This window comes from Capricornis sumatraensis, chromosome 4, assembly GCF_032405125.1.
Source record: "Capricornis sumatraensis isolate serow.1 chromosome 4, serow.2, whole genome shotgun sequence".
Taxonomy (NCBI): Eukaryota; Metazoa; Chordata; class Mammalia; order Artiodactyla; family Bovidae; genus Capricornis; species Capricornis sumatraensis.
In genome coordinates this window covers 148,046,121-148,064,182 of record NC_091072.1, presented here as the reverse complement: position 1 = coordinate 148,064,182, position 18,062 = coordinate 148,046,121, and the positions used below count along the sequence as shown (strand labels likewise).

Genomic DNA, 18,062 nt, shown 5'->3' with positions numbered 1-18,062 from the left:
AACAGGTTCACTCCATCTGTGCCCCAGCAGGATCGGGGCCCTGGCTGCCTCTTCCCCAGCCTCCCACAACGGCATCTTCACTCAGAAAAACCACTCCCTCCAGGGCAGAGCTTCAATTGGAGGATTTTAGTGTATTTACAGAAGTCCACAGCTCCCTTGGGAGGCCCCATTGTTCTGTGCTCCCCCACCCCCTGCCTGGGGACAGTTGAGCTGGTCCAGGCAGGGGGACAAAGTTTCTATTAGTGTACAGAGTGGATGTGCAGAGTGGATTCAAAGATGGCTTATCTACTGCGGAAACCGGCTCAGGGATCAACGCAGGGTCCCCAAGTCGCCTTGCTGGGTTCTCCAAGTCCAAAAAACAGGCAAGAGGCAGGGCGCCCCCCATCTTCGCAACCACTGCCGTGGGCTCCGGGCACACTCGGCCTCTCTCACGAGTACACACACTCCACATCACACAGACACACATACAGAGACACAGACACACGCACTGCACGCAGACATACACTACACGCAGACACACACTACACGCAGCTGACCCGCCAGCAGTGCTCAGGCAGCTGAGAAAAGCTATGTACACTGAGGGAGTAGCACCAGGTCAGTGGCTGCCAGATCGTGCCTGCTCCTCCAAGACTCTTCCTCTCCAGGAAAAAAAACCAGGAGGTCCACAGGGCATCTCGCAGATCCTTCCGGGCTGCCTGGCGCAGGAAGGAAGCAGCCGTCCACAGGGCGGACGGAGGGGCGGAGCCTCACCGGAGAAGGCGGGGCTCGGACGCGAGGCGGGCGGTGCCGCTCAGCGCCTCCTCGATATTTTCCAGGCAACCCAGCAGGTCCATGTCCCTGAGCACGCGGCCCAGCAGCTCCAGCGTGGCTTCGCGGCGCGGCGTGCGCTGCCGCCAGGCCGCCAGCATGCTGTACTGCGCCTCGCGCAGGTGGCGCCCGTTCTCCAGCTCCAGCCGCTCGATCTCGTGCTCGCTCAGTCCCAGCCGCCGCACCAACTCCTTCCAGCGCGACGGGGGCACGTTGTCCACCACCGCGTACAGGGTCGCGGGGTCGGCTGCGGGGAGACAGCGCGGTGAGCCTGGAGCTGCGGCCCTCCGGCCTGGCCCCTCACCGCGCTCTCAACTCAGGGCGCCCTGCCCACCCGCCTCCCGGCCGGGGCCGGGGTTCCCAGAGAGGATGAATGAGGAACTCACCATCCGCGAGCTGATCGGGGGCGCTGTGGGCGCTGGCTTCCCACTTCTGAACTGGGGTGCAGAGGTGGGTGGAGGCCGGAGGCCCGGGGAGGATGGGGCCAGCCTTTAGATGGGGCGGGGCCATCTCGCTGGAGGGAGGTGCGACGGCTCCGAAGCTGGACCGGTCACAGGGGATGTAAGGGGGAATGGAGACAGGACTGGAACTCGGGGTGGGGTTGAAGCAGATGGTGGTGGTGGGGTTGAAACCTGGGGCCGGGGCCAGGAGTTCTGGCTCCCCCTGAGGAAGGGACGGCACAGCATTAGCGCAAGAGGAAAAACAGCCCCACAGCCCCCGTTCTCCTGGATTATGGATGGGAGCCTTGCTAGAAGGAATCAGGGGAGACCTAGGGCGAGGGGTTGGTTCTGGGTGCTTTGGGTGTTACAAGGTAATAGTGGACAGTTAGGGAAGCGTGGGGGTCATTCCCCGGTATCATCTTACCTCTTTCACCAGAGTCGACTGCCCGCAAACTGAGAAAAAAAGAAACAGCGCGTCACAAATTTCACTTCCTCTCTCAGCCCTAGCGCCCATCGCCGGACTGGTGGTGGGCCATTGTGGTGACACGCTTCAGGGCCTATGTGACCCCAGGGACGAAAGAATCACTGATGCAGTACGAGCTCTCACCACCCATCCCGTACCAGCTCAGGCCAGCGGGGTCCTTGGCAGGAAACTAAGAGGATACCCTTAATCTCCCTCCGTGCCTGTGCACCCCACCCTCCCTTATCGCCTTGCCCTCCCAAAGTCCCCACTCACTGATGGAGTAGAGCTTGGGCTTCCACCGCTGGTAGCGACATGCTAAAACCACAGAGGCAAAGGATGCCAGGCAAAGCCCGAAGACAATCACCAGGGGTAATAGTACTGTAGTGCCTGGAGACAGAGCAGAAGGTGGTCAGAGGCGAGGGCAAGACCAGGAAAGGGCCCCTGGGCTTGGTTGGGCATTAGGATAGTTCTCCTCACCTGGGTCCTGAGAATCTTTACCAGTTGAAGGTCGGGTTGGACATAACTTCTCACACTCCTTGTTCTTACAACTAAAAGAAGAGACAGTGCTGGTGAGTAGGGGCCCCCCATTAAGAGGAATATAGGGGGAAAAAATAGACCCATACAGATTGTTGGAAATTCTGCCCTTTACAAATATTTAGCTATCTCACGACAGAATGGAAATTAATCCTATCTTGGCAACTGATGCAGTGGAAGGAAAAAAAAAAAATTAGCTGATCCCAGAATCATTTCATTTTAGAGCTGGATTTGATCTTGAAGAGGCTGTGTAGAGAAAGAGTTAAAAGCAGTCAGTGTGTGCATGCTCAGTCATATCTGACTCTGTGACCTCGTGGACTGTAGCCCCCAAGCTCCTCTGTCCATGGGATTTCCCAGGCAAGAATACTAGAGTGGGTTGCCATTTCCTTCTCCAGGGGATCTTCCTGACCCAGGATTGAATGAGTGTCTCCTGCATTGGCAGGTGAATTCTTTACCACCGAGCCACCAGTCAGAGTCAGAGTCACCAGACTGTGTGGTTACAAGCACATCACTTCACCTGTAAGCCTGTTTTCTCATCAGTAAAACAGGGATCCTACTTGGACTAAGGATTAAGTAAAATAATTATGCCTGACATATAGTAAACCCTTATACATGCTGACTGTCATTGAACTGGTTTTTTGTGCGTTCTTGTTTGTTTTTAAATATTTGGCTGCACTGGGTCTTAGTTGCGGCATGTGGCATCTAGTTCCATGATCAAGGAACCCAGACTCCCTGCACTGGGAGAGAAGAATCTTAGCCACTGGACCACCAGGGAAGTCCTTTGAATTATTTTATCATTGTTTTACTGATGAGAATCCAGTGGCAGAGAGATTAAAGAACTTTTTCTCTAGATGCCACAGCTGATGACAGCACCTGACTTTGAGAGGGGGTCATGGGAACCATTAAAAAACACATCTTGCTGGGGGAAGCCAGAGGACACTAGAACAAGCACGTCTTCCCATGCTGGGAGCTGGCACCTGGCAGCACGGAAGGATGAGAACTACATCAAGCGTTTCGGAAGGAACTTGAGGAGGTGAGTTCTTCGCAGGAATCTGCAAACAAGGAGAGCTGATTTTGCCCACTTCACAGGCTCACGCAGAGAACCACATGGAAAGGGTGTAAAAGTGATTTTAAGAAAAAGAGACTAGTGGGAAAAAGAAACTAATTTCTCATCAGACACTTTGTAGTTGTTTTCTGGTTCTTACAACTTTGCCAACCTGATGTCATTATCTTTACTTTAAAGGTAAAGAAGAACTGAGTCTCAGAGATGTTAAGTCACTGGCTCAAGCTCACACAGCCAATACAGTGGCTAGCCTGAGGTTTAAACCCAGGGCAATTCAACTTTAGAGCCCTCAGAGTTTCCTCTTTGGACGCAAGTGTGCAAAGCAAGAAGGAGTGAGGAGGCGTGGTCAAAAGGACTGGGAAGGAAAGACCATGCTGTATCAAACCTAAGATCAACAATCAAAGGCATCATTATTTACATCCTACACACAGCTGCCACCTGTGCCATCAACTGTTGTAAGATGCAGTCTGATTTCAGAGATGTAAACGTGTATTCCTAGAATCAATAGCAGAGTCTGTTGCCTAAGAATCTGAATGTCTTCAGAAAAAGATCTGAATGTCTAAAAGGAACTGCAAGTCCTTGGGGGTATGAGCCCCTATTCCTCAAAGACTTCATAAGATTTCTGAACATGTTGCAGGCAGGGAAGACTGGCTGGTATCTCGACATGAAGTGTCTCCCATACCAAACAGCCAGTAGCGGGCTTCCCCTGTGGTCCAGTGGTTAAGAATCTGCCTGCCAATGCAGAGACATGGATTCGATCCCTGGGTCAGGAAGGTCCCACATGCCTCAAGGCAGCTATGGCTGTGCACCACGACTGAGCGCTGGCTCTCAGAGCCGCAACTCTTTAGCTCGTGGGCCACAACTACGGAAGCTCGAGTGCCCCAGAGCCTGTGCTCCGCAGCAAGAGAAGCCACCACAGTGAGAAGCCCGCGCACCAAAACTAGAGGGTGGCCCCTGCTCTCAATGAAAGCTTTCTCGCAGCCAATAAATAAATAAAAATTTACAAAACGATAAAAGCATCCTGTAGGAGCGAAAGCACCCCCTAGAACCTCGCCATCCTCCCACCCCAATCCAGTGTGCAGCAGCTGGCGGAAGGACTCACTCGTGACAGGAGATGCACTTGGCGCCTTTTAGAAAGAAGCCCATATGGCAGTGGCAGATGGTGTCCTGTCTCTCCTGGCCTGCGGGGAGACAAGCAGCACAGCTGAGAGAGGACGCCCCTCACGCCGAGGGCAAGAGGGAGGGCTGGGAGGGGCAGGGGCACAGCAAAGTGGAGACCCTGCTCTGGAGACGGAGACGGGGCGAGGAGCGGGGTTGGGAGAGCCATGCTTACAGGGGATATTCACTGTGCCGTTGGGACAGAGGCTGCAGTTCAGACACCGGAAGCCAGTTTCGCCCCAGTATTCCCGGTACTGGTTCTTCCTGCAGCCACACACAGTGTCCCGGTCCACTGTACAAGGGGAAATCTCCACCTGGAACATTTCTGGTGAGGGGAGGAGATGGGGTGTGAGCCCCCATGGTCCTCATCTGGTGTGTCTCTCTGAGTAACGACCGCCATGCACTCAGTCACTCGTGCACGAACATCCCTGCCCACCCCCAGCAGCACACACCCGTCCCCTCCCCTAGAGAGAGACTGCACACCCCTCTGAACACCCACCTGACCCAGCCTGTTCAGAGCCCTGCGCCCTCCTGAGACTCACCATCCCGGCACCTGGAGCAGCTCAGGCATCGTCGGAGATGGTTCTCCAAGGCAGTGTAGGTGCCAGGGGCACACACCCTGCAGTCCGTGTCTCGCCCTGGAGCCGGACAGTCATTGTACAGATAGGTACCTGTGATTCAGGGGTTGGAATTAGGCTGCAGCCAGGAGCTCAGGGGAAGAGCTCCAGGCCTGGGAAGATAGCCTGGGCACCTCCCAAAGTCCCTAGGAGAGGAAAGGAGGGAGAAAGCCCCAGACCAGCAGAGGCAACCAAGCCAGGTTCTAGAACATCCGGAAAATGCAAAGGAAGAAGCAGGGCCTCCTGACTGAGGAGTTCCACGGGGATCCCTTTCTCCTACCTTTGTGGCACTTGGTGCAGCAAATGGTGCTATTTTGCGGGTGGTTATATTTTCCTTGGGGACAGGAAGTCTCTCTCTTCTCCAGGTCCCCGGGGTGAGGGACCAGCCCATGAACCCCTGCGGGGTACACATCTGCCAACAGAGCCGGAAGCACCTGGGGAGGAGTCAGATGGAGGAGGACCTTCAGGAAAGGGAGGGAGGATGGGGATCATAGAGGTAGCAAGTCTAAAGCCTTCTCAGCCTTCTCAAATCTTCTCCCCGGGACACCCCCACCTACACTCCGCCTGGGCTGTCGGCACCATGCCATCGCCATTGTTCTCTCGTTTTCCCATCCTTTTCCCTCCAACTCAAGGCTGGAAGATCCCAGGTGCGGCTCGTACTTTATCCTGTTTCCCCAAACCAGCTCTCAGGACTGGACCAGGGCAGGTGTTCAGTAGAGGGGTTGAGAACAGGCCTTTCCTTCCAATGAGCAGCCCTAAAGGTTGAGGTGGCGTTTCTCCATCTGGGTGCTGTGCTCACGGTGTATTCACTTTGTGAACATTCACAGAGGCGAACCTATAGGGTTGTGCCCTTTCCTATATTACATTGTCACATCCAACTCTAGCCCACCAGGCTCCTCTGTCCATGGGATTCTCCAGGCAAGAATACTGGAGTGGGTTGCCATTTCCTCCTCCAGGGAATCTTCCCAACCCAGGGATCGAACCCACATCTCCTGTGTCTCCTGCACTGGCAGGCGGATTCTTTACCACTGAGCCACCAGGGAAGCCCGGTTAATCTTGGAGAGCAACAGGCTAATCAGAGCCCAGAGACCCCAGCGGGGACAGGAGGGCTTGGCAGCCCAGAGCAGGTAAGCCGTAGGCAGGTCACCCCTCAGTCCCCCACTGGGTGTCGCTGCAGCAGTTAGAAGCCCCAGCCCCAGCCCCAGCCCCAGCCCCAGCCCCAGCGCCAGCCAGAGGAAGCTACACTCAGAAACCCAGCTGCAACCCTGTAGGGCACCTCCCCTACCCAGAGGCAGCACCCTTCCCTAGCCACCCCAGCCCCGTGCCACAGCCCCTGACAACAGGCCTGGGGCTTCCAGGGCAACAGGAAGAGTTTGGGGATGTTTATGGGAAGGGCTTCCCAATCCTGTATGTGCAGTTCCTTTCCCGAAGAAGGCCTCATAGCATCTAAGGTCACGGGACCTTGGCACTACATCCAGGCAGCTGGAAGCAGAGCCAACTTGCAGAGAGAGCATCAGGACAAAGAATGGGGGCAGGGGTCCAGGTCTGGGCCAGGGTTGGTGGGGGAGTGCAGCCTTCCAGGGACTGCGGGTTGATGAGGAAACAGCTTCCCAAGAAGGAGGGAAAGAGGCTTTCTCAGGCCACATGCCTCCTGCCGCAATCCCCAGCCCTTTGGGGGTTAACTCAGATCCGGGAAAGGGAAATCTTTTCCCAGCAGCTCCGCCCAGTGACTCAGGCCAGAGGGAGGGAAGGAATCCAGGGGAGGGAGAGGGGACCCGTCGGTTCCCCGGCTCCTTAAGGGTCATGAGTCAGCTGAAAGGCTGATGGGACCAGGACCCCGCACGCAATCTGGACCCTATCTAATTCCCTCCTCCTGGGGGTCAGGCTGTATCCCTACGCAGAGCCCCCTTCCTCCCCTCCTCCTCCAAACAGCCAGGCCATGGGTCTCAGTCCCTTTTGGCCCACTTTTTCGGGAAATGGCTCCCTATCCCATTCCATCCCAAAGGGAAGTCTCCGGTGACCTCAGGCTTCCCCCTCTCAGGTCACTACCCGCCCCTCCCCCTCCCGGAGGGCCACTCAGCTCCTTCCCACCCCTCAGCATCCTTCCTTTAGACTCAGCCTCACCCAGACCCCTCCTCCTCCCAGCTCTGCCAGTCCCCGACAACAAGGGCCCCTGACCTGCCCTAGCTCCAGAAGGGAGCGCCCTATGTCCAGAAGGGAGCGAACTAAGGCTGCCCTCCCAGCTGAGTTCACTGCCTTCCCACAGCTCAGCTGGTTCTGGCCAGCTGGGTTGGGTTTGGGGACCTCCCTGGGGTCCTTAAACAATCCTTAGGAAACAAGACCAGTTATGAGGCTCCTCAGCCCCTCCCGCAAGCCCACAGGCTGCACAGGAAAAGCTCCAGAGCTCTGAATGCCCAGTTCCATGAGGGAAGGAGCAAGTAAGCAGGGATGGAAGACAATCAGCACCATTTCCCCAGGGGGGCCCCCCAGTCCCCACCTGCACCCCCAGCCAGCCCACTTGGATCCTAGGGGCCAGGGCCTCAGGTCCCCCCACTAGTGGGCACCATCCCTTGGCACCGAGCGCATCTTTAGCCACTGCATCTTGCAGTGTGCATTGTGCTAGGTTGCTTCAGTTGTGTCCGACTCTTTGAGACCCTATGAACAGTAGCCTGCCAGGCTCGTCTGTCCATGGGACTCTCCAGGCAAGAATACTGGAGTGGGTTGCCATGCCCTCCTGCAGAGGATCGTCCGGACCGAGGGGCCGAACCTGCATTTCTTATGTCTCCTGCATTGGCAGGCTTGCAGTAAAACAGTAGAAACAGAGGGTGAGCTTTGAGCGCCCAGACCCCAGTCAACCTGAGTGTCTGTGGCCTGGAGCAGGGCAAAGGCAGGAAGCTGGGGTGCCTGTGGAGAGACAGCTGAGGAGGTGGCCCAGCACCCCTCCAACTCCCCCACAACTTCCGCCTGGGGAGGCTTTTAAGTGCGACTTCCTGCGCTGGGGCTGCAGCGAGGGGGTGGAAGAGCTGACAGCAGAGACCCTGTGGTCTCTGACCAGCCGCCTCACTCTCCCGTCCCCCATTCACTTGTTCATTAAAGTGTTTTCTTCATTTGATGTCAAAATCTTTGGGGAGCTTAAGACAGCTTCTCCTCCAAGGCTCTGCTGAGGCCTGGCCTCCCTCCCCTGAAGCTCCCCATCAGTGAGGCTTCCCCCCTTCCAGCATATTCCATGCAAACCCCACCCTGTGAGCTTTAAAAACATGAATTTATTATATCTATTTTGGGCTCTTACCATAACATAACAGCTTTGGGTGACTAGATAATAATCTCCCCAAGTAGACCATAAACTATGCAATGAGAGATCTGAAAGCGTTTTGGTCAGAGATACTGTCTAATCCCCCGCACATAGAATGGTAGGGGCAAAATAAATGTGGTTTGATTGATTGATTTCATGACTATCTCTCTTACACTCCAGTAAAAGCCAGTGATAACCAAAGTGGGAAGATGGGAGTCAGTGCTGGGTAGTAGGAATATATTTATCTCCAGGGGAAAACTCCTTCCTCCTTCCCACACACTCTCACACCCACTTGCACAATCTCACAGGAGACGCTGGCAAGCCTTCCTCTCCTTTCGAGCATCCCTGGTGAGTGAAGGCAGCTCTTACAGATAAGAGTCTGAACATTTCTGCCTGAACACGAGGCAGATAAGGGTCTGAGAACCTCTGCTTGAGCCTGTCAGATACGCACTTCACTAGGCGAATTCCCAGACCTTCTACATGCCCCCAAACAAAACCCATTGACCTCCTGACCCAGACAGATATCACAACATCAACTTGTCTTGGCCACCCTTCTCTCCTCAGGGTCCCCATCCCTCCCATGCCACAATCCGGGACTGTAGTCCATCTTGCCAGACCTCCTCCGTCGTCTCTCAGTCCTCTCCATGGGTTGCCTCACTCTCAGATCATTGCCACTGTCTTCTTGCCTATTCCCTGCTCCAGTCCAGCCTACACCCTTGCTTGTCTGCATTCAAGCTTCAACTTGCACCCACAGGTGCAGGAATCTTTCTCGCCTGACCCTGAACATCATTTCCATAGGTCACTCCTTCCTTCCCTAAATGAGAACTTGAAGAGGTACCTGCTACTATTCTGGACACATTCCTGGACACAGCAGACCTGAGAGAATTATTTATGAAGAAATGAATGAACAAACGGAATTCCTCTACCAGGGATCACAGTCAAGATTCTCTCTCCGTTCCTTCCCCTACTTCCTTCAATTTTCTCTTTCTCACTTTTTCTTTCTTTTTTTTTTTTAACTATTTATTTTTATTTATTTGGCTGTGCAGGGTCTTAGTTGTGGCATGTGGGATCTAGTTCCCCAACCAGGGATCAAACCCAGGGCCCCAGCATTGACAGCTCAAGAGTCTTAGCCTTTGGACCACCAGGGGAGCCTCTCTCACTTTTTTGTTCCTCAATAGAATCTTACCCCTACAGTTAAGACACTGAGCTTCTTGCCACCACCAGCCTCCAACACACAACCCCACTGTTCTATTCCTCTGAGCTGTGTGTGATAAGTCGCTTCAGTCGTGTCTGACTCTTTGCGACCCCATGAACTGTGGCCCACCAGGCTCCTCTGTCCATGGGATTTTCCAGGCAAGAATACTGGAGCGGGTTGCCATTTCCTCCTCCTCCAGGAGATCTTCCTAACCCAGGGAACGAGCCTGTGTCTCTTGCGTCTCTTGCACTGGCAGGCAGGTTCTTTACCACTAGCATTACCAGGGAAGCCCAAACTCTCCCTCAGACCAGTAACCCTTTTTTCAGCCTCCTGCTTGTCTGTGACTTCAAATCTCAGCTCCAAAACCCAATTTCCAGGAGGCGTTCCCTCCCTCATTCCATCCTTTATTCATTCAACAAACCGGGGAGGAGCACCTTTGAGGTGCAGGTCCCATAGGAATGCCAGGGAAGATGAGATGAAGACACAAAAGACTCTTAGCTAAGTCAGAGATGGGTGACCGGGGAGGGAGCTGGGCACTGATCCACAGACAGGACAGCACCCATCCCCCCTCCTGGTTCTGCCTCCCATCGGTGTTCCAGGGCACCACATCATGCTTTTGTGGGCGTTTTCCCCAGGATCGTGAGAATCATTTTTTTCTGTAAGCTGTCTTGGCTACAAGATTGTAAGCTCTTTGGGAGCAGCAAGATCTTGTGTGTTCTGTCACAGTGCTCCTGCATTCTCCCTGCCTCCACCACCCTCTCCCCCCTAACACACACATTGTTCCCTGCACTGCTCATTGACTGGCCCTGGGAAGCCTTACCCAGCACCGTACACCTCCTGTGTCCCCTCCAGTTCCAAGCTAAGCTTGTTCCCTTAGCTGTCACACCCCAACCTGGGCTGGATAAGCTGCAACCCCAGGCACCTGACACCTTTCTTTATCTTCCCAGACCCCCTGTATCTCTGTTTTCCAAATGCAGAAGCCACTGAGCAATAACCACCACTACTGGCTTCCCTGGTGGCTCAGACGGTAAAGAATCTGCATGCAATGCAGGAGACCCGGGTTCCATCCCTGGATCACAAAGATCCCCTGGAGAAGGCAATGGCTACCCACTCCAGTATTCCTGCCTGGGAAATTCCATGGACAGAGAAGCCTGGCGGGCTACAGTCCATGGGGTCACAAAGAGCTGGACATGACTAAGCAACACACACGCGCACACACACACTATTACTACTAACAATAGAAAAGCTCTCATTAATACTGAGTGCTTTCCGTTTGCCATACCCTGTTCCTCCACGAGATCAGAAATCCCATGAAGACAAAGACTATGTTCACTACCAGCACCTCAAATAGTATCCAGCACCAAGCAGGCACAAAGGAATGAAATACCTGACATGTATCCATCTATGTCATCTTTGAAATGATACTATGCAGCAGAAACTAAGACAAACTGTAAAGCAATTATACCCCAATAATAAAAATCAAATAAAATACAAAACAAACCAAAACAACGACATCATGAGGTGGTGACTATTCTGTCCATCTTAGAGATAAAGAAGCAAGACGTGGCAGGTTACGTAACCCGTTCAAGTCCAGACAGCGAGTACCTGAGGGAGACAGGACTGGATCGGGTGGTTTGCCCCAGGAGAGAAGAGGTGTCAGGGAGGCTGCAGCGAGAAATGGTGGGAGCCTGTGAGGACAGCCTGGAGAGAAGGGAAAGGCGGGTTTGCGGGTGTGCAAGAATGGACGAAGGAGATCAGGAGGGAGGAGGGGTGCTTCGTGAGGAACTGGTGTCAAGAAAGGTGGACCAGAGCAGAGAAGGAGGAACCAGAGAGAAAGTTTCAAAAAGGAGGCTCCAAGAAGTCTGGACTTGTGGGGAGACTAGACAGAAAAGAAGGAATGATTAGGGCGCACAGCAGGAGACGCTGGCGGAAGGAGGGTCGGGGGAGAAGAGGTTGGGGGAGTCAAGGTGGGGAGTGGTGATTGGGCAGAGGAAGAGTGAACCAGGGGAAAGTGGCCAACGCAGTCCCCGAACTAGGCAGAGGCGAGGGGCTGGGTCTCTGCCCCCAGACCACTGCGGGGGGGTGGGGGGGTCAAGGATACACTGAAAGAAGGCTGAGGCAAGAGAAAGGGACATTTTCCAGTGACGAAAACAAGTGTCTACCAACTTCCCCAAACTGAGCTGTGGAAGAAGAAAGCAAGTGATCTGTTGTTGGGGTCGGGGGAGGGAGCCAGAGGATAGGCCCCGGGGCTCTGCGGCCTCGGAGCGGGGGTCAGTCCTACAGCCAGAGGCCACAGACCAAGGGTGAAGGGTGCCCCCCAGGGGGCCAGGAGGCCTGGGCCTGGAGAGGCCACGGGATCTCCAGCCCCTATGCGGTTACCCACTCCCTTCCCAAACGCCCCCAACATAGCATCCCAAGCCCACCGCCCCCAGCCCAGGGCCTCTCCTGGACTCAGTTTCCCCACTTCACGAGAGGCGTCCAGCCCCTGCTTTCCATTCTCAGCCCAGTGCCCAGGTAGCCTCGCCTCTCCGCGGCCCAACACAGCGACTGGGCAGAACCATCCGGACTCTGAGAAGACCCACCTTCTTTTTCTCATTCCTTTCGATTTCCTAACAAACCACCTCTCCTTACCCTGTGGGCACCTGCCGCCACATTCCCAGCCTGCCCAGGCCTGGGTCCACTTTCCTCCTGGCCTTTCAAGCTCGCCCCCGGCTCTGGGACGCGGGTGAATGGGGCAGTGTGTGAGGGCAGGCCCGCGCAGGCCTGAGGCCCTCTCCAGCCCCAGGCGCCCCTCGCCCGCCGGCCCACTCCTCCCTGGGCCCCTCCCCGTCTCACCAGTGGCAGCAGCAGGCCAGGCACGGTGGGGAGGCCCATGTCCGGCCAGCTGTGGCCTCTCAATCCCCCATCAGGGCTGGGGCAGTGGCGGCCCGCGACAGTGGCAGCGACACAGTCCTTGCGTATCCCCAGTGGAGGCTGGGCCTCGGGTCGGGGAGTGGAGGGTTGAGACTGGGGCGGGGACACAGCCCAATCCGGAGGACCTCAAACCCGGAAGGCCAGCCCTGCGGCCCTGAGCCGGGAGAACTCCGAGAAAACTTGAGCTGAGAGGAGGTGGGAGGGGAAGGGAGAGAGGCAGATGGGGTATGGCAACTTCAGGACAGGAAGAGCCTGGGGTGGAGGCGGGAGGAGGCGGGAGGAAGGGGGGTGCCAAGGTCCCTTAACCCTTTGTAGTCAGACAGAGGCAGGGCTCTGGGATCCACCGGCCACGTGCCAGGGCCTAACCACGCCCCACCCCCCCCAAATACCCAGGTGCGCCCCTCCCGGCCCTCCACCTCCTCTCCCACAACGCCGGGCCTGTCCCAAGTGAACAGAAGGAGAAAGACAGGGCTTTGGAGTCAGATTAGCTGGGTTCCAGCTCAGTACTCTCTGCTTTTTGGGTGGTCTTCTGTGTTCCGGTCTGCATAATGAAGAGACCCTCTCTCACGCTGTCGCAGTCAGGTAAGTGATGCCAGACTTGATCCAGTCCTCAGGGCTCTTCCCCTTTTCCCAGGGTTCTCCAATGACATCCTAATGTCTCACTTTCTTGGGAATGTACACCTGCAATCCAAACCTCAGAATAAAGCTTAACCCTAACTGGGGATCCTGACCTGCCCCACTCCCCACCCGACCAGGTCTCATTCCATCTGTGCCGGGCAGGACCCCCAACTGCTGATTCTGGCTGAACCTCCCAGAAGACCTCGGTCATGAAATGAGAGCCACAGTGCCTGGCCCAGCTTCCATGGGGAAGGTGACGTTATGAGGCCTAATGGAATTACAGCTCACTGCATCAGGTATTGCTAGAACGTTCCCAGTGCCCTTTCCCCCAATATTCTGACACATCGATCCAAACTGCCCTCAAAGATAACCTACTACAGCGCCCCCCCCCCCCCCCCGCCTTGTTGTTGTTGTTACTTAAATTGATTTTTAATTGAAGGACAATATTGTGTTGGTTTCTGCCATAGGTCAATATGCATCAGCCATAAATATGCATATGTCCCCTCCCTCTTGAACTTCCCTCCCACCTCCCACCCCTTTAGGTTGTTACTGAGCCCTGGTTTGAGTTCCCTGAGTCATACAGCAAATTCCCACTGGCGGTCTCTTTTACATATGGCAGTGTGTATGTTTCCATGCTTTGAGGCCCAGAGACGTGCCGGTCATGTGCCCTGCTGGGCCAGCCCAGCCCGCAGACTTCTGACTTCGGACCAAGGGCCCTGTTTTGTTGCAACAGATAATGGCCACTTCCCTATCAGTCCTTTTGAGTCAGTCAGACTCCACCCTTGACTCTTAGGATGTTTTATGCCATGCCCATCCGTGCGGGACGTCTCCCAGATGAATCCCACAACGGAGTACAGCATTCACCCAAATGGTCTCTGGATGCACGGAGCATCCCCAAGACCCAGTCCAGGCCCCGAATTCTCCAGCTGCTGAGACTGCTAGAAATACAGGGAGAGCAGACAGGAGTGAGGAGCGCCTAGGGTTTTGTGACTTGGCATCGGAGCTCCTCACCCATTGATCTCTTGATCCACCAGCTAACCCTCAACCCTGGAATCCACCCTCTCTGGCCTTTCCTGGCCTCCCCTCTGTGATCTCAGGTGTGAATGGAGCCTTAATGCCCCTACTTCTGGCTGACTTCACTCTACCCCATCCTCCAGCTTCTGAGATACTAGAGGATTAAAGCTGGACCCACAGAGGATGAGAATCACCTCAACCATCACCCGGGGAGGCTCCAAGTGCAGCATGAGTGGACCCAAAGCAGAGCTCTTAAAGAAGCCGGGTCATTGAAATACAGTGCAAGAGTCAAATAGCCCAGCTTCCAGTGTGAAGACACTAAGAGACACCTCGTGTTAAAAATGGGAAGCTTGCTGGTACCCCTCACACCGCACGCATGAATGATAAATGACGCAAAGTGTTTAGCAAGGGTTTGACATATTCTAAGCATTCAATCAGTGGTTGTTGCGGTTGTTCCGTTGCTAAGTCATGTCTTACTCTGTGACCCCATGAACTGCAGCATGCCAGGCTTCCTTGTCCTTCACCATCTCCTGGAGTTTGAGCAAACTCATGTCCATTGAGTTGGTGATGCCATCCAACCATCTCATTCTCTGTCACCCCCTTCTCTCCTGCTCTCAATCTTTCCCAGCATCCAAAGTATTGGAGCTTCAGCTTCAGCATCAGTCCTTCCAATGAATATTCAGGGTTGATTTCCTTTAGGATCAGTCAGTGGTAGCAATGGGTTTTATTTATTTATTTGGCTATGGCTTTCAGCATGTAGGATCCTAGTTCCCTGACCAGGGGTTAAACCCACACTCTTGCTTTGAAAGCACAGAGTCTTAACCACTGGACAGCTTGGGAATTCCCCAGTGATAATCATGTTAATATTTTGTATTAACACTACCAACTTTAATGTTCTGGGGTTTTTTTTCTTTTCTTCTTTTAAATTTTTATTGAAACACGGTTGATTTACAATGCTGTGTTAGTTTCAGGTGCCAGGGTCCTATTTTCAATGTTCCAAGAAACTTTTAAGGGTCTGTTCCAACAGCCAATGCCCTTGCACATAGCCCAGCACAAAAGGAGAATTTCTTTCATTGTTTAGGATGAATGCCTATTTGCGCAGCAAGCTTAAAGCCTTGAGAAACACGGTATTCAACTGTTCAATAAAATTCTGTTTAAAAAAGGTGGTGAGTGGTGGGTGGATCTAAGAATATGAACAGCTAATAAGTCTTGTGGAAGAGGAGACAGCACAAGCATCAGCCCTCCCGGGAAGAAGGAATCATGGTAAGGGAGACACAGAGAAACAGAAGAGGCCAGGGGACTTCTCTGGGGTCCAGTGATTGAGAATCTGCCTTCCAGTGCATGGGTTTGATCCCTGGGAGGGGAACTAAGATCTCATAGGCCACAGGACAACTAAGCCCTTGTACTCCAGTTACTGAGCCTCCACACCCCAACTAGAGAGCCTGTGTGCCACAACTAAGACCCCACGCAACCAAAACTAAATAAATAAATATTTTTTTTAAAAAAAGAAGAGGGGGCAAACTAAGATTGGCTATTCGGGCTTGTGGAGCAAAGGATGAAAGGAAAGGAGCTTCAGAAAACAGAACCCCCTCTCTCCATAATGTGCCACACACCCCGCAGGAGCACAGAGTCATCGAAAGGACACTGGACTCTCAGTCGGGGTGATGTGGGTCCCAGCCACAGCCCAGTCATTCCAACCGCATGTGTCACAGGGAGACCTGGTTCTGTATTAATCATGAACTTGGACAAGTCACTTCACCTGATAAGCTCCATAAGGAAGATGAGACAGTGTGAACTCTGTCTCCTCTACCTGTCTGATCAACCTGAGATCTAGAAAGGAGGAAACAGACAGCACCCCTCTCCTGCATGTGCTCATTCTGGATAACTGCTCATATGATGCACATGTGTTGATCACCACCCATTTCAATGAACACTAGAGAGACGTCCCTGCTGGTCCAGTGGTTAAGACTCTGTGCTCCCAATGCAGGAGGCATGGGGTTTGATCCCTGGTTGGGGAACCAAGATCCCACATGTTGCACAGTGCAGCCAAAAAATAAAAAATAAACACTCTAGAAAAATGCATGCCCCATGTTACTGGTACCTGCCCTAGTCCCCTCCCACATTTGTATGTTAAATCGCTTCAGTCGTGTCAGACTCTTTTCGACCCTATGGACTGTAGCCCACCAAGCTTCTCTGTCCATGGGATTCTCCAGGCAAGAATAATGGAGTGGGTTGCCATTTCCTCCTCCTGGAGATCTTCCCAACCCAGGGATCAAACCTGAGTCTCTTGTGTCTCCTGCATTGGCAGGTGGGTTCTTTACCACTAGCGCCACCTGGGAAGCCCCCATAATTGGCATCTGTTTGCTTTTGAAATCCACTTTATCTTGAACCATGTCAGATAAATACATGAACATCAGTTTTTATTGAATTTGTGACGTTTTGAATAATGGTCAGGATGTGCATGTGTGTGGGGGAGGGGATGTTGGTGAAGAAGGAAATAAACTATTTTTAAAGCTAAAAAAAAAAAACCCAAAAGTTAGTGTGCAGGAGTAACACACCGATGGAAGGGAGGGTGAAAGACCCTTAGGTGGACCTGCTTTTTGGCAGGAGAAACTCAGGAGGACCAGGGGTGGCAGGGGAAGGATGGGGAGTAGGGGCTGCCTTCTGTCATCCTTAATAGCTCCAGCTTTGTCTGACAGGCCCCGCCCACTGAGTCAGGGGAGAGGGAGCCAGGGCGGGCTGGGGTCAAAGAGCACAGAAGCGGGCTGAACCTGAGGGTTCAGAGGGAACTGCTGTGACACTTTCCCCTCATCACTGTGAATCTAGGAAAGGGAAGTCCAGAGTCATCGCATCATTTCCTCCTTGCAACCTTTACCTCCCCCTCCCTTTGCCATCTCCCCCTCTTTCCCAAGATTCTTGTGGCTCCTCAGGTCAAGCAGATCACAAAGGTTGGGGATGGGGGTGGTTAGGAGAGCCAGATCAAGGCATCAGGATTCGGCCCTAAGGAGGGTGAGGAAGGGTGACGCCTGGCTCCCACGGCTGATGCTGGTGTGGGAGGAGGAGTTGGGGGTCTGGAAACCGGGGTTCCACTCTGACATCCCTCAGCGTCTCCTTTGTTAAAATAAAAGCTGGGGAGATGCCCGCTGCTGCTCTCTCTGTGCTGATGTGCGAATGAGAATACACAGGCTTCGAGGTTCCTCAGGAAGCTGGGCTGAGTCTCATCCTCTTCCACCAGCACTGGGCAGCTGATGGAGAGGCGGGCGGGTGAGGATGCTGCAGCTGGGTGGTGAGTGGTACTCAGCAGGAGAGGAGGATTACAGATGGTGGTGACCAAAGTCGAGAAGGAAAGGGGTCCAGGCTGTGGACAGGGACACTAACCCCAAGCATTGCACAGCAGGACTCTTGGTGAAGGGCACCTGTCTTCACTTCCCACCTGAACATGGTGATGGGCACAGAGCAGATGCTCAGCAATGCCCGTGAAGAACTAGCAAGACAGTTTGTCTCTCCCAAGGCCCCTGAAGGATGGTCGTTCCCATCGTGCAGCCAGGGAAATGGGAGACTGTCCTTTGCCCCACTCCCCAACCCAGAACTGTGGGACTTGCACCCACTCCCTGGCCCCCTCATGGTGCCATGCAGCTCTCCAGACATTTTCTTTTAGGCCGCGCCCTATGGCAGGGGCATGTTAGTTCCCCGACCCATGGAAGTCCCTCCAGGCATTCTTTATGTAATAATATTTATTAAGTACCTGCCTACTTGCTCCAAGTGGGACACTGGGCTAGACTGTGAGGATACAGGAAGGAACAAGACTCAATCCCTAACCACAGTGAGCTCAGTCATGCTGGGAACACAGAAACAAATGAAGAGGAAAATTAAATGCAGCGTCAGCACTTCCACGGATGTGATGGTGTGTGATGGGAGTCCACGGGAGAGGGAAGTGGTAAGATCTGG

At 53.9% G+C, this 18,062-nt stretch overlaps 1 protein-coding gene across 2 annotated transcripts in view; it reads right to left on the bottom strand.

The window, feature by feature from the left end:
* Positions 1–12,670, bottom strand: part of TNFRSF1A (TNF receptor superfamily member 1A) — a 144,679-nt gene extending 132,009 nt beyond the window's left edge. The window contains exons 1-10 of one of the 2 annotated variants that reach the window (XM_068970429.1): positions 12,405–12,670; positions 5,363–5,516; positions 5,008–5,136; positions 4,641–4,790; positions 4,410–4,488; positions 2,188–2,258; positions 1,984–2,097; positions 1,672–1,700; positions 1,194–1,470; positions 733–1,054 (exon numbers count right to left, since the gene is read on the bottom strand). In XM_068970429.1, coding sequence (XP_068826530.1) covers positions 747–1,054; positions 1,194–1,470; positions 1,672–1,700; positions 1,984–2,097; positions 2,188–2,258; positions 4,410–4,488; positions 4,641–4,790; positions 5,008–5,136; positions 5,363–5,516; positions 12,405–12,443 — 1,350 coding nt within the window. In that variant the 5' untranslated portion in view covers positions 12,444–12,670 and the 3' untranslated portion in view covers positions 733–746. Of the gene's footprint in view, positions 1–125; positions 1,055–1,193; positions 1,471–1,671; positions 1,701–1,983; positions 2,098–2,187; positions 2,259–4,409; positions 4,489–4,640; positions 4,791–5,007; positions 5,137–5,362; positions 5,517–12,404 lie in introns of those variants that run through there. The other variant, XM_068970427.1, reaches the window with a different exon arrangement.
* Positions 12,671–18,062: the final 5,392 nt, after the last annotated feature.